Genomic DNA, 14282 nt, shown 5'->3' with positions numbered 1-14282 from the left:
TAAAAAAAAAACTGAACTGGCAAACAAGTTAATTTTTTTTGTGTGCAAGGTTCATATTCAGATTGGGGGGGAAATGGAGCCCAATTAGCATATACGCAGAGAGGCTTTGCATGCTTGACATCCTCTCAGCCCCTTCTGCTGGAAATAGCCACGCACACAACATCCTCTGATTACATTGATATGTAGATTCATGCATCTGCAAAGATTAGTTATTCATTAATGTATTTGCTTTGAATTCTCCGGGTGAGCGCGTATACCTCAGACTAGAAAGTCTGGGGCCGAAACCAAATGCAGCAGAGGAAACATGTCACGAGCGATCACGCAAAATCCACATCAAAAATAACGCCGGATCGCTGACCCACAACAACATCAACCCAATAGGGCGTTAACGATTATTAAAAAAAAATCCTTTGGGTTAAAAACAAAGTATGAACGTAATTATCAGCCTTTTCATCTTTTTTTTGTTTGCTCAAACTAGGATACGAGGATTAATCATTTGCAAGCGTTTTTTTTATTTTTTATAAGCTGTAGCGTTCTGTCATCCTTTCATAAAAGCATCATGGATCACCAGTTTGCTTCTTCGGCGTCCTCTCTCGCGGCCACACTGCGAGCACTTTTTAACTTTAAAAATAGGCTCGCGACAGAGAGTGCCAAGAAATGCTAAACACCAAACAATGTCCCTCTCGCTCAGATCTGAACACAAAAACTGGAGCTGATAAGCCCAGAGAGACTCTGCATGGGGAGAAGGAAAAAATAATAATGGTGTCACATTAATTAATGCTATCTCTATCAATACATGCACATTAATGTACAGTGTCAATCCGAGCGGTCCAGTTCATTAATATACCTCTTAATCAACAGAATCAACGGCTTCTTATCATCAACATTATGAGACAGGAAATGAAAATGTTCCATTTATTTGCTCATTAAGGGGAAAAAATGAACGGAAAGATAAAACATCAATTTGGTTGCCATCTTCATGGACTGCAAAGGGTCATTTTAGGAAACCGGTGTTACACTGAACTTCGTGACCGTCGGATTCAGTGACCCTAAAGGGATCCTATAGAGAGGCTGAGGCACGCCCCCTTCCTGATTTTGAATTATTTACACATAAAGATAATTTTGCAAGTCAAGAAAGTTGATTTTGTGGTTTGAACACCGTTGTTACGGTTGTTACCCCGGCTTGCTAGCTAGCTACTTAACGCAACAATTGTAATGTTATTCTTAACTGACGTGTTTACCAAGCAACACTTTATTTTATCATCCGGAAACGTGGATGGAATGAGCGAAACCCCGTTGTTGGTGTGAGTGCATCACGGTACGAAACGCGTGATCACCGTGGTGGATTTTCGGGTGCGTAGTCGTTCTGATTCCGTGTTTTCGCAGCCAGTATGAAAACGCAACATTTGTTGTTAAATTATCTTTTAAATTTGACAAAAGTCATACATGTGATTCATGTCGCAATACATCAGACATTTCCATCTTACCAATGTTTTATTTTCCAAAATAGAGTCCCTTGGTGATCCACCAAAAAGGGGCGTGGCTTAGCCTCTCTCAAGACGCAGCTCTCAAAATGTGTGACCCAAACCAGATATTATGAAGTTACAATGTCTTGTTGCAGCTTTCATTTTTTTAATAAGTATCTTAATACTATGGAGGCATCGGTGATTGGGGGACTGAAGTGCTGATGTAGCTCAAATTGCTAATCAGCTCGCTAAATCCCATGGATGTCGGCAAGTATCGTCCATCAGAGAATACAGGAAAGTTCAGAAGAAAAAATGCATGTCTATTGACACGTAACACAAAGTGTTGATAAGATGTTCAGTTATTATTATTATTAAACGAGTTATACATGCTACAACAATAATAGCTGGAAAGACTGTGAACTCCAATTGTGAGACTATTTTCTGTGTTCAGGATTTTTTTTTTTGGCAGGGCCTGAAATTGTGGCTTGATGACTCATCAGAGCCAATCGTCAGCATATTTTATTTTTATCCCATTCATGTTAGCATGTTGCTACACCGGAGGTATAACTGTACAATCAACCCTCACCCCCCCAACCATTGGTTGTGGTTTCAGAGCCGTCAGAGGACACGCCCCCCAGCATTTCAGAGCGTAGTTGATATCATATTTTTGTGTGTGGTGTGACAAACTCAGAACACATGTATTTTTTCGCCTCACACGGGACTTTAAAGAAGTTCAATCCATCACTGCTGTAAATTGCTGCCACTATAAGACTAATTGTGTTCCGCTCGATCGCTCCCGACTAATCAGGAGCTTCCTCCTTCCTGTCCTCCCCCCCAAAAAAATGATGATCTATGGCTCCGGTGGATGTAAGACATCAGGTCGGTGGGTGTCTCTGCTCCGGTGACTGGTTTTCATAGGTAATGATGCTAAATTACACAACTGGGAATAAAAAGGAGGCTAGTAAAGCCATCCATCAGGGGGCCGGTTTATTTGAGCCGCCATCAGGGGGCATTTTCAAACCTCCATTCCAGCCAAACACACAGCTCTCTGTCCCTAACCTCTCTCTCTCTCTCTCTGTCTATCTCCACACACACACACACACACACACACACATCTACACACACACACACACACACATCTACACACACACACACACACACAGTTTGCCACGAGCTACCAGAGAGGACATCTCATTCTTTTATCCACGGCGAGTCATTCTGGTGGTGTCAGCTGGTGTCGTCTCTTTTATCACACTGGAAGCTAATGGAAGCAGCGACTGCAGGAGGAGGGGGGGTGCACACACACACACACAGACACACACTCACACACACACACATACACACACACACACACACACACTCACACACACACACACACACACACACACACACACACTCAGAGCCATAAGAGGTCGGGGGAGATGGGGCGGGTGGGCACGCCAGGCCCTCGGGGCTCGGAGCTGTTCTGTTGTTTTTCTTTGCTTCTCTATCGGCTCGTGTTTTCTGACACTCGACAAAACCAAGAGAAAAATTCAGACGTGCTTCCCTCCGTCTCGTTCCGTCTCTCAGTGTAATGTTTAGTCGCTTTCTCACCAGTAAGAGGAAAGCTCGGCTTCATCTTCACCCAAAAACAAGGTTTTTTTCACGTCCCACGTGACCTCGATGTGACTAAACAACAAATAAATCTCTTAATTTTTACATTTAACCCATTTTACATTAATTTTATTGGTCTCCTGTATTTCTATAACTTAACAGGGTTCATGTCGGAGAGAGCAAACATCCTTTTCAGAGAATAGCGTGACCTAATTTCCCGATAATTGCTATAAGGGACATATGCCAGCCATGTATTGTATTTATATTTTCTATAATTCTTTATTTTTTCAGTCTTTTTTCTCTTTGTATAACATAACAATCGTGCTTTAATCATGTGACACCATTTAGATACATATCATGTTTATATTATGTTTTACATTAGGCAGTGAGACAGTTAAAAATATACAAAACAATATTTTTTTTTTACTAGACATAGTTTCTATTTTTTTAATATAATCGTTCAGCATCTTCATTGTCATCGTCACTTCATCGTATATTTCTGTAAGATATGTGCTTTAGCTTCTGTGATCAAAATATTATTGCAGAAAACAGCAACTCCATTTTTTCAACATTTAGACAATAACTTCCAATGTGTTACAGACATTCACAAGTTACATGTTTTACACGGTACAGTTTTTACGACAAAAGTTCCAGAGAAAACTGCGGTTAGAGTTTTTTTTTTTTACTTTATACAAAAAAATTTCACAGGACATGAACCGTAGCCATTTTTTCACATTTTTCGCTCAGTTGTTTTGCTTTTTCAGAGTAAACATGTTCTGCTCGACCATATGCCTTTTTTCACAGTAGCTGCCATAGAAGCAAACTAGCATTGTCCTAACACGCCATGGCAAGAGTCTGGAGGGGGGGGGGGGGAATTAAAGCTTTGTGCTTTTTCACGTGTAAACCAAAGACAACGTAAACAAAAACGAGAAACGGACCACTTGCTTAGCCCCCACACTTCCACATCTACATATGTATTGCTGAATACATACCGATCAAACTACGATTGATCGTCACACGTAAAGAAAAAAAAATGACTGTACTCGAACACAGAGTTGGTCCAGGTTTTTGTTTTTTATTTCGTACTTCTGCCCAGTCGTGTAAAAACAGACTATGGCTTCGTTGAAATTGGTGTATTGGCTTAAGGCCGTCTCTCTTCTTTCTTTTTTTTTTGTTTTGTTTTGTCAGGAGACATTTCCGATTTTTTTCCCACTGATGTTCCTGAGGAAAAGCATGCAAAACGTAAACAGGATTGACTGTCAGCATTAAGGGATAGTCGATGTTTGTAAATCACTTTTCTAACCCCAGGTGCTTTGTATTTTTTATCCTCTTCCTCGTACTTCTTCGTACCCTGTGCTTTTTCGCCCCGAAACCGAACGCTAACGTGGCATAGTTTTTGCTTTTGTCTGCCTTATTGATTTTGGTCCTCTGTCGTCACAACACGTATAAGTATAAAACATCCTAAAAATAATTCTAAAAATGTTTTTTGATCACATAAAAGTTTTCTCGCTCTCTTTTTTTTGTAATATACTTGAAAAAAAAGGGAAGGATAAAATAACAGTCTCTCTCTCACACACACACCGAGCTCCTAAACATGAACTTCTTATTGGCATTGTGCTTCCTCAGAGCTCCCCTTGACCCCCGTGACCGCCGTGGCCCCCTGCCATTTACCTCCCAGAGTGCAACGCGTTTTTTGGAAAAGAGACGACTGTGTGAGGTTTCATCCACAGTAAAAAAATTGACGCCGATCCCTCGCACTCTTGTCAATTTTTGTTCACTACTTCATCTACTATAGTCACACGGTATTTACTTGAATCATGAAGATATTCAACAAATCTCTAATCTATATCTCTATGGGGTTTTTTTTCTTTTCTTTTCTCACAGTATTACACAGCATGTTTTAACATGTTTCTCAATTCAGATTTATGCTTGTATTTGTGAACACTAACAGTCTCTGATATTGTTTTTTGAGAATGCAAACCAACAATAAGACATCATTGGCTCGAGCTTTTTTTTTTTACAAATGCAGAAAAATGAAAATCTTGTTTTTTTGATCACATATTGCCCCCGGAGGTAGGTGGAATCAATTAAAATCTTGGAAGTCCTTTTTGTAATGTTCTCTTTTGTCTACATGCTCCATGAGGGATTTTGTCGTTTGTCTACACGTTGGCCTCGGCGTTGGTCAGGTTGGGGGTCGGGCTCGTCGGGTTCGGGGGGATCACGGGCTCCGTCGGGCTCGTTGGGTTGGGTGGGTTGGGTGGAGGGCTGGTCGGGCTAACGGTTGTCGTGGGGTTAGCCGGACTGGCTGCGGTGGTGGTGGTGGTGGTGGTGATGGTGATGGTGGGACTAGTTGCCGGGTTCACCGGGCTGGTGGCGGCGGCGGGGGCGGCGGCGGCGGGCGGGTTAGCTGGAGGAGGAGCTGGGTTAGCCGGGGTCACGGGGCTGGTTGCGTTGGCGGGAGCTGGGTTGGTGGGGCTGGCGGGGTTCGCCGGAGCTGGGTTGACGGGGCTCGCCGGGTTGGTGGGGCTGGATAGGTTAGCGGCGTTGGTTTCCGCCTGTTGCTCGGGTCCGTTCTCCTGAGGCCGCCTCACCACCGTGGGAGGCTTCAGCATTATCCGAAGTCGCTGCGAGAAGAAACGACATGATTACGTAAAACAGAAGACCGTTGGAAAGATCTGCTAGCGTGTGGACAATCTGCTCCTCACCTCTTTGTACGTGCCCTTGAGTCCCAGATACATGTAGATCATGTAGCCGGGTATGAGCACCATGGAGGACAGCGCCATGAGCCAGCCCACTCCCTGACCCCAGCCCGGGAACACGTACTCGCCCATTTTCAGAGGAACCATTTGTATGGCGCTGAACAGGAACACGCCCTGCGGGAGACACGAGACGCTTTATGCATCCTGACACCGCCGACCCGCAGGCGCCCAATATCGACTTATTTAATTTTTCCCCCACGACTTTACATGTACGCTCGTATTAGATCGGGAGGACTCACGCCGACGATGAGAGGGGTGAACACCACCCAGCACAGCTTCCACCAGATGCACGGCTTGTAGCCGATCATCTCCTCGATGTTGTCGTAGAACTTGTTCACACCTGCGACGACAAATGAAGCCGTGATCGTCACATTCACATCCAATTTATTTCAATTTGCCCGCCGCTCCGTCACGCGTCGGCGAGGTGGAACACGCGACCTTGAGGCTGAGTGGCGTTTGAAGATGATGCGTGCGTATAACAGGTGTGTAACATATTCTAACCTTTGCGTTTGTGAAAAAACGTGTGAAACATGGACGATACGCACCGTAGAACCAGGATATGGAGATGCATTCAAAGAAGACGAGGAACAGCAGACACATCCCGCTGGCGGAGTAGTAGTCGAACAGTTTGAACACATAGATTCCACCCTGGTTGCAGAAAAAAACAGAACTTATAACACATACTCTTCTATACTGTATTTAATGGCATCCAGAGAATAAGTCCAACTTTTAAATTGCCTCTACGTTGAGTAGATGCCGTCGGATTTAATAGTTTTATCTTTTAATGACATCTTTCAACTCGTTTAGTTTCGACCTCGTGCCCGTCTAATAGGCCAGCGCCGTACCTGCGTGATGTTTGACAGTCCAATCACATAGGACACCAGGCAGACGCACGCGATGAAGATCTCCCGCCTCCCCCTGAGAGCTCTGGGAAACTCGTCCACCAGAGCGGTGATGAAGCCTTCGACGGTGCAGAACTGAGAGGAAGCAGAAACGAAAAACGGCATTATGGGTAAGTGAACTCTTGTTTTTGTTATATGCACGGGACTTATTCTAAACATGGCATGTAAAGGTCTATGAATATTTTGTATTATTCAGGTTCAATGTTGGTTGAATTGTCCCTAACCATGAGAAAGAAGACACTAAATGATGGAGCACACTGTTTTCGGAGGCCATTTTGGAAATAGCCCTGATGAGCAATTGAAGATAGAGTAGATCATTTGGAAAAACCACAGAGACTTTGACTTTGAACGCATCCCCAGACCGAATAAGTCCCGCCCCCTTCGTTCAGACTGTTCAAAGCCGTTCCCCCCACAACGGATTACAATCAGGAAGTAAGCATTGGCCGACATTTTTGATTGGACGGGGTTTTTACAGTCCTGCCACGGCCACAAATTACATTTTTTTTAATGTTATGTCAGAGAATGAAATGTATTCATTGCTACTGGCATGTTACAAGGATTTCAACTTATATAACTGTTCCTGAATAGAAAGACCTACTCAAGCTTTAAGGCTAGTGTCATAATTTATCTTTCATATCAAAGTGCATAGCTGCGTTTACATTAGTGCTTCTGTGGCCTTATTTGAACCCAAATCTCAAACAGAAAAAGCAAAGAAACACAGAGACGGGGGAAACCTGCAGGGCACAACGGAGGTGGTAAAGCTGCATTAAAAAGACTTGACAGCCGATGTCAAAGCTCAGACCGTATCTGTCCGCGAGGGGCAAAAATTGCATGCTTATCATGCAGAGAGACGGGGGGGGCGAGCTGCATGTGATATGCACCTATATTTAAAATATTTAGGTCAGCCCCATGAGCAGATAATCTCACCTGGCTGTCGATGCCCAGCATGAGCAGCATGGAGAAGAACAGGATCGCCCAGAGAGGAGAGACGGGCAACTGGGTGACGGCCTCCGGGTAGGCCAGGAAGGCCAAGCCTGGGCCTGGATAGGAAACAGACAGATCACATTGCATCAGCTTTGTTGTTGTTGATGTTGTCGTCTCTTATGACTGCAAACACACACATTCATATGGAAGTGTGTTTAGCAGTGACAGCGCACTTTTCAGAGGCAGAACCTTTTAGAGAAGAGGTGAATATGCAGCGTGTTTACCTGAAGCTGCGACATCGGCGATGGGTCTCTTTGTCACATTAGCCATGAAGCCGACTATAGAGAAGATGACAAAGCCGGCAAACATGCTGGTACACGAGTTGATGCAGCACACGATGATGGAGTCTCTGGGGAGAGGGAGCGTAAAATAGGCCCCGTTGTCAAAGATTTAAGATGACTGTTTTTTATTCCGGCATAACAATCCACATAGGAGGAGACCCAAGACAGCTGCATCGCTAAATCCTAATAATCATACTATCATTTCTTTGTATAAGACATAAAAATAATAAAATATATTGCTCATAAATATCTGCGTAGAAAAGAAGGATCCATTTTGAAACATGCGCACAACATGAACACAACTAACTTTTATGTAACGGATTGTTTTTGTGACCCAGAAGCAAGGGGCTGCTGGAGAAAACACTCAGGCTTTTGCAATTGTTTTTTTTTTTCTTCTTCTTCTTCTAGCATGCACACCAACAACAAGAAACAGCCTTCCCCTTAGATTGTTATTATATTCATGCCAGCAACTCGCATTAATAAACCCCTTTGAGGGCTCCTACCAAGTATCCTTGAATAAGGTCGTTAATAGAGGGGTAAAATGGGAATTTAATTGCAGCTATATTCAGCTGTATCAAATCCAGTGGCTCTTTCTCGTACATTACCAGTCTTACCTGTAAACATTGTTTTTGAACGGGTTGTAGCTGCCCAGAGCTATGAGTGACCCCAATCCTAATCCGTAGGAGAAGAAGATCTGGGTAGCGGCGTCCAGCCACACCTGACGGAGGGAACACAAGCGTTTTTTAAGGGGTAGGGCGGGTACACACGGGAACCAATCACACGGCGGCGTGGCGTTACCTCCGATTCTTTGAGTTTCTGAAAGTCCGGGGTGATGTAGAACCTGATCCCGTCGATAGCTCCGGGTAGAGTCACGCCACGGATGAAGAGGATGAACAGCATGAAGTAGGGATACGTAGCCGAGAAGTAAACCACCTATACCGGGGGGGTGAGACAGCAGGGTCAGGGGGTGAGACAGCAGGGTCAGGGGGTGAGGCAGCAGGGTCAGGGGGTGACACCGTGTGACGTCGAATTCAGACATATTCATGAGGGTTTTTTAAGGATTTGCTAGATTTATTTTCTTCGGCCTCCAGATAAAAAGACCAAAAACATCCATCAGCTTCGCTTCGAATGGCGATTGTTTACGACACCATGCAAGCAATATGTGAGCAAAGTGTGTGTGCAGGGGGGTGGGGGGAGTGTTTTGTGACCAAAACCAATTTTATTTGCCGCGGTCACGTGATGCACAAGACTTTTTTTTCTTTTTTTTTTTAAATGTGGCACCAAGAGGGAGGAGGGGGGGAAACGGCTCGGAGTAAAGAGGAGCAGGAGGACCCACAGATTGTAGCGTATTGGCTGTTTGCAGCTCCTCCTATCGAGGATCCACACTCTGTGTCGACGAGTCAGGAGGATTGGAATTAGAGGAGCCACCGTGAGGCAGAGCAGGATTAGTGAACATGAGAGTGTTTGATGTCTCGTTATTTGCAAATCAATCTGGACAATGTCGACAGCGGTCTGAATGATTGATGAGGTGATATTAGACTGTTTAATATTGCATCCATGTCACTATCCTGGTATAGAGAAATCTTGGATACCCCCTAAAGATCTGGCCTTACCTTCCCGGTCCAGCTAACCCCTTTCCAGATACAGAAGTACACGAGGACCCAGGCGATGGCCAGCGTTATCGCCAGCGGCACTCGGATCTGGCCTGGTTTCTCCAAGCCGTCGGTCATCTCGTGCATGTTGCGTCTGTTAACAGTGAGACGGGAAGGAAATAAGCATGCGGCCACAGAGGGAGCTCGTCTTTTATGGGTTCTCGGCGGGCTGCATGCAGGGGGATTCTTTAAAGCTCTGCTGTTTGTGAGAGCCGGAGGCAACAGTCAATATCTTACTCCCAAAACTCCACCACGGAGCTGGTGAGGTTGGTGGTGTCTACGATGGAGTGGTTGGTGTAACATTTCTCTGTGTTCCACACGTTGTTACATGAGCTCCACGGAAGGTCCTGCAAAACAACAAATTAGGGTGTTTTTTTCCCTCCTTTGCACATTTACGGATTTAGAATCCCTAATAAGAACCTTGCTGGTTTCTGAGGAGCATGGTGTGATACTTACAGTGGTGAAGGAGTTGTACAGGTAGTAAATGGCCCAAGAGATGATTACAATGTAGTAAATGTTAAGCCAGAAGGACAGGACAGCTGCTGCAAGGCCCACACCTAATCACACAGAAATGAATTAGGCAGTGTCCTACGACTATTGGATTTATGTGTGTTATGTGGCCCTAAAGTAAATATTGTTTTGGACGGGCCTTGCATCAAGACACAATTGCACAACAGAAGTGAAGAGGTACCTTTGAACATGGGGGCTAGTTTCCACACACCAAGCCCTCCAATGGAGGTGTATTGGCCGAGGGAGGTTTCCAGTAGAAACAAGGGCATCCCAGCGAATATGAGAGTCAAAAAATAGGGAATCAAGAAGGCTCCTGGATGGACAAAGTAAACATCAAGTTATGCATTAGAAGAAAAAAAAAACAGTAAGAAATATATATTTTCATGCAATCCACACGGTGCATTTTTGCTTAAATGAGCTGCTAAAGAGTGTTTACCTCCGCCGTTTTTCCCACACAGATAGGGAAACCTCCATACGTTCCCGAGTCCAATTGCATAACCCACACACGACAGGAGGAAATCAAATTTCCCTCCCCACGTTTCCCTGTCGGGCAAATCCTTCTTCTCGCCTTTCACGTCCAGCGACTTGGGCTTGTCGTTGGCGGCCACCTCGTTCAGCTCCGTGACTTGTCCGTCCGCCTTGGTGCCGTTCGTCGCCATGTCTCTGGGTTTGGCAAAGGTCCTGGCAGTCGGACGGGAGGCTTCAGCACCGGTCCACGTAGACAGCAGCTTCGCGGTTGTTTTTTTCTCCTAACCTTTGGACCAAATGTTGTGGAGACGATCGAAGCCTGTGCGCGCACACGGCTCACGGTCAGACGCCGTTAACCTGGAAGCGTGAATAGAGCATTTGGTCGATTTTTTTATTTTGAAGAGGTTCTTAAAAAAAATGAGGTTACTTGTCATGCAGCACACATTTTATTTGCACTCCTTTCATTTCCAGCTGGTGCAATTAAAACAACGTCAATTAAATGAAAACACATTTAAAAACGCACACTAAAGCATCTCGTGGACATTCTGGCTGTCTGACAAGATTTTCATTCATAGCAAGAAAACCAACAGCAATAAAAAAAAACCCATGCTGGACATGATCCCATAACTAAAACACGACAGATTGCGCGTAAAAATAAACAGCAGCCGAAACCAGATCAGCACACACGATAGGCCAAACAAAGTCTGCCAATAAATCAGCCTAAAAATAACTGCAATAAGCTTTAATGGCTGACGATGAAAAAACAACAACTTTAAGACAAATTGCAGCATCCAAAACATGCACTTCAAGCGCAAGACGCACCGTGGCAAAAGCACGTAGCCTATGATAATTAAAGCATAACGAAGTGAGAGTCCACCAATTACCACATGCAGAGTGCAAAGCCCCCCCCAACCCCCCCACACACAAAAAGACAGTCCTCCACGTCCAGCATCCGCAAGCAGCGGGGGTCCACAGAGGTCTCACACAGAATACGCGTCGTGGAGACAAAGGAATGTCCAATGCGTAAAAGCTTTACGCGTCGGGTTTGCACAAACAGCCGCGGCGTTCTGTCCGATCAATTAAGGCACCAAACATGTCATTAAAACGCGCAAACAGGACGCGTCTCCAACATTTTGCGGCCGTCCAATAGACTAAGCGAACGGCAATCCTTTCGGCTGTTTAATTGGCTGTATGGCGTGTAGGTGCAGAGCTCCTCATGCAGTCGTTACATGGCAACGCGTCGACAGTCCCATTCACAATTTAATCACACGCCAAAGACAATACAATAAATACCGAACCGTGCATTAACACCGTGTTTGCATGATTGTTGAAACGCGACAGACAAACACACGCAATCATTCAGCAGTTTTTTCCTACTCACAGTGAATGTGGGATCCGCGCCGCCGAGGATCCGCTGCCTCAAACCTCCAAACGAGGTATCCGTAGATTCCTCCCGTGGGCGAAGTTGTAAACTCCCAATATTTCTTGCAACACAAATAGATTTTACTTCCATTAAAAGACTTAAAGGGACCATGCAGCGTTAGAGATGTCCAAGCGGGAGCTGTCCAGCGGGGAGCAGTGCTGAAGACCAGGAGGAGGAGGAGGAAGAGGAGGAGGAAGAGGAGGAGGAGGAGGCTGAATCAACACGGGCAGCAGCCGCTTCGCCTTGTGCGACTGTCTAACATCAACAACCAGAGACTCAACTCCCATCTACACAGCCTCAATGTCATCTCAAAGTCGCCCCCCTCCTCCCCTCCTCCTCCTCCTCCTCCCCCTCCTCTTCCTCATCTATAGGCAACACTGACATCGCACTTGTAACCTATATTTATTTTAAATATATGTATTTCAAATTGTTTGTCTCGCCATTTTAATAAATGCCAATAATGAGGTATGAGACACACACACACACACACACACACACACACACACACACACACACACACACACACACACACACACCTCCCCTCCTCTCCCCCTTCACTGCAAGTTTTACCATCAAACAGACGATGATGACAATTCTCATTTCAAAGTTATAAATATTGATCCATTTGTTGGCTTTTAGCATTGAAGTGTTTTAAAAATGAAATGATCTCCCCTCCTCCCCGTAATGGAATGTATGGTCGAGGTGCAAATTGGACACATATTTGGTGTGTGTGTGTGTTTGGGGGGGGTAGGTTAGGATAGGATACAGGCGCCATTATCCAAGCGCGCGCGTGTATATATTTGGGGAGGTGAGGCCAGGCGGCGTCTGTCTGGCAAATCTGGCAAAGTGTGATAAAGGGAGTCCGTCAATAAAGGGAGGGAACAGTGGCTGGTTGTCTTAACTGCCGCCTGTTAGAGCCCAAAGCCCGACGTCTTCCACACGTGAGGGGTGGGAAGAATAAACTCGTGGACTATAAACTCATAATATGATATGAAATAAAGTCAAAAGAAACAACGGCTGGTGGGAATAATCAGCGAGGATTGGATCCAGTGGATTTCTTATTTTCTTTTTTTCTTCCCTCCGACAGAAACCATCCGGAAAGTGAAAGAAGAAGAGCACTTCTTTAAGGAGCAGCTCGTCCAGTCAGGTAAGAATCCATAAATAGGCCCACGTGTTTTATTAACTTGGATATTTAGCGCAGGTTTGCGTCACTGTCACGCTGTGCTACGTTTTCTAGCCTTTAAACCCAGAAACATGTTGGAGGATGCACTTCTCATGTCTGTCAGGGAGTTGAGGTGCAGAGAGTGGAAGTGCGCGCGCGCACGCATGCACGATCGCGGCGCAAAAACTTGTGGCGCGCGGAGCGTGGAAGCGCGTTTGGGCAGCAGATGGCGAGCCAATGAGGGGTGAACTAACCTGCTAAATGATACCACATGAAAATGCAGCATTTAAAATCCCATCTGGGTGGCGTCCCCGCGGACACAACGGGGGGGTCATGACACGTTTATTTATACACCTGCTGATGGAGCACGTCCAATAGGCTGGTGACATATAGCCTCAGCCAGCTGACCTCCTCACCTCCGCAGCGCTGCTTTGATTCAGCTCACTGCCTCCCCCCCCCCTTCCTATAATTTCCTATTTGGCTCCAAATATATATCCTCCCCCCCCCTTGCTGGTCCATCAGCTGTGAAACCATCCTGATGTTGCGGAGGTTTTGGTGCTAAACGTGGAAGATGATTCCCTGTTGTTTTCTTCTCATTTTATTCAGGACACAATTGTGTAATTATTGTATTAAAAACATATTATATTGTAACACATTTTTGGACGTCGCTTTGGACAAAAGTAAATGCCCTAAATGTAAATTTACAATTTTGAAAATATGAAAATATTAGGTATTCAATAAGTGAATGCTTTTTAAACAATCTAAAAAAAGGGTTGTAATGAATTTTCTGACCTCCATTTTCTCCCCCGATGCCCCCCCCCCTCTCTTTCTCTCTCTTTCTTGTTTTTTTTTTAACAAGTTATCTGGATATCACTGCTTTCTACCCTTTCCCACTCTGCAGCGTTCATTTTTCATGGACTCATATTTCCTCAACACCACTCTGCCACATTTGAGGCCACAAAAATGAACTGATTAGCATGATGATTAGTCATTAGTATGCTAATCATAAGCAATTCACATATTTTATTCATATTGTTGCAGGCTTGTTTTTCTGCTGGAATTGTGTACGTACCCATTTCATT

At 44.9% G+C, this 14282-nt stretch overlaps 1 protein-coding gene across 1 annotated transcript; it reads right to left on the bottom strand.

Annotated features, from left to right (window-relative positions):
* Positions 1-4000: 4000 nt before the first annotated feature.
* LOC311016643 (sodium- and chloride-dependent GABA transporter 1-like) lies at positions 4001-12369 on the bottom strand. The gene is made up of 15 exons (XM_084014484.1): positions 11997-12369; positions 10584-10972; positions 10329-10460; positions 10094-10194; positions 9875-9984; positions 9599-9731; positions 8784-8918; positions 8600-8703; positions 7929-8053; positions 7648-7760; positions 6664-6795; positions 6364-6466; positions 6058-6158; positions 5765-5932; positions 4001-5683 (listed from the first exon to the last, which is right to left on the bottom strand). Exons 2-15 carry the CDS (start codon positions 10804-10806, stop codon positions 5219-5221), a joined length of 2145 nt encoding a protein of 714 aa, XP_083870610.1. The 5' UTR covers positions 10807-10972; positions 11997-12369; the 3' UTR covers positions 4001-5218.
* Between the last annotated feature and the right edge of the window lie 1913 nt (positions 12370-14282).

This window comes from Eutrigla gurnardus (assembly GCF_963514095.1).
Source record: "Eutrigla gurnardus genome assembly, chromosome: 8".
Classification (NCBI taxonomy): domain Eukaryota; kingdom Metazoa; phylum Chordata; class Actinopteri; order Perciformes; family Triglidae; genus Eutrigla; species Eutrigla gurnardus.
The sequence above is the reverse complement of the archived record's forward strand: the minus strand, read 5'-3'. Positions and strand labels throughout refer to the sequence as shown.

Coding starts and splice junctions, on each gene's coding strand:
- LOC311016643 (XM_084014484.1), bottom strand. CDS start 10,806: ATGGCGACGAACGGCACCAAGGCGGACGGACAAGTCACGGAGCTGAAC. Junction 8,919..9,598: donor GGGTTAGCTGGACCGGGAAG/GTAAGGCCAGAT, acceptor CCCCCGGTATAG/GTGGTTTACTTCTCGGCTAC. Junction 5,684..5,764: donor TCAAGGGCACGTACAAAGAG/GTGAGGAGCAGA, acceptor TTCTTCTCGCAG/CGACTTCGGATAATGCTGAA.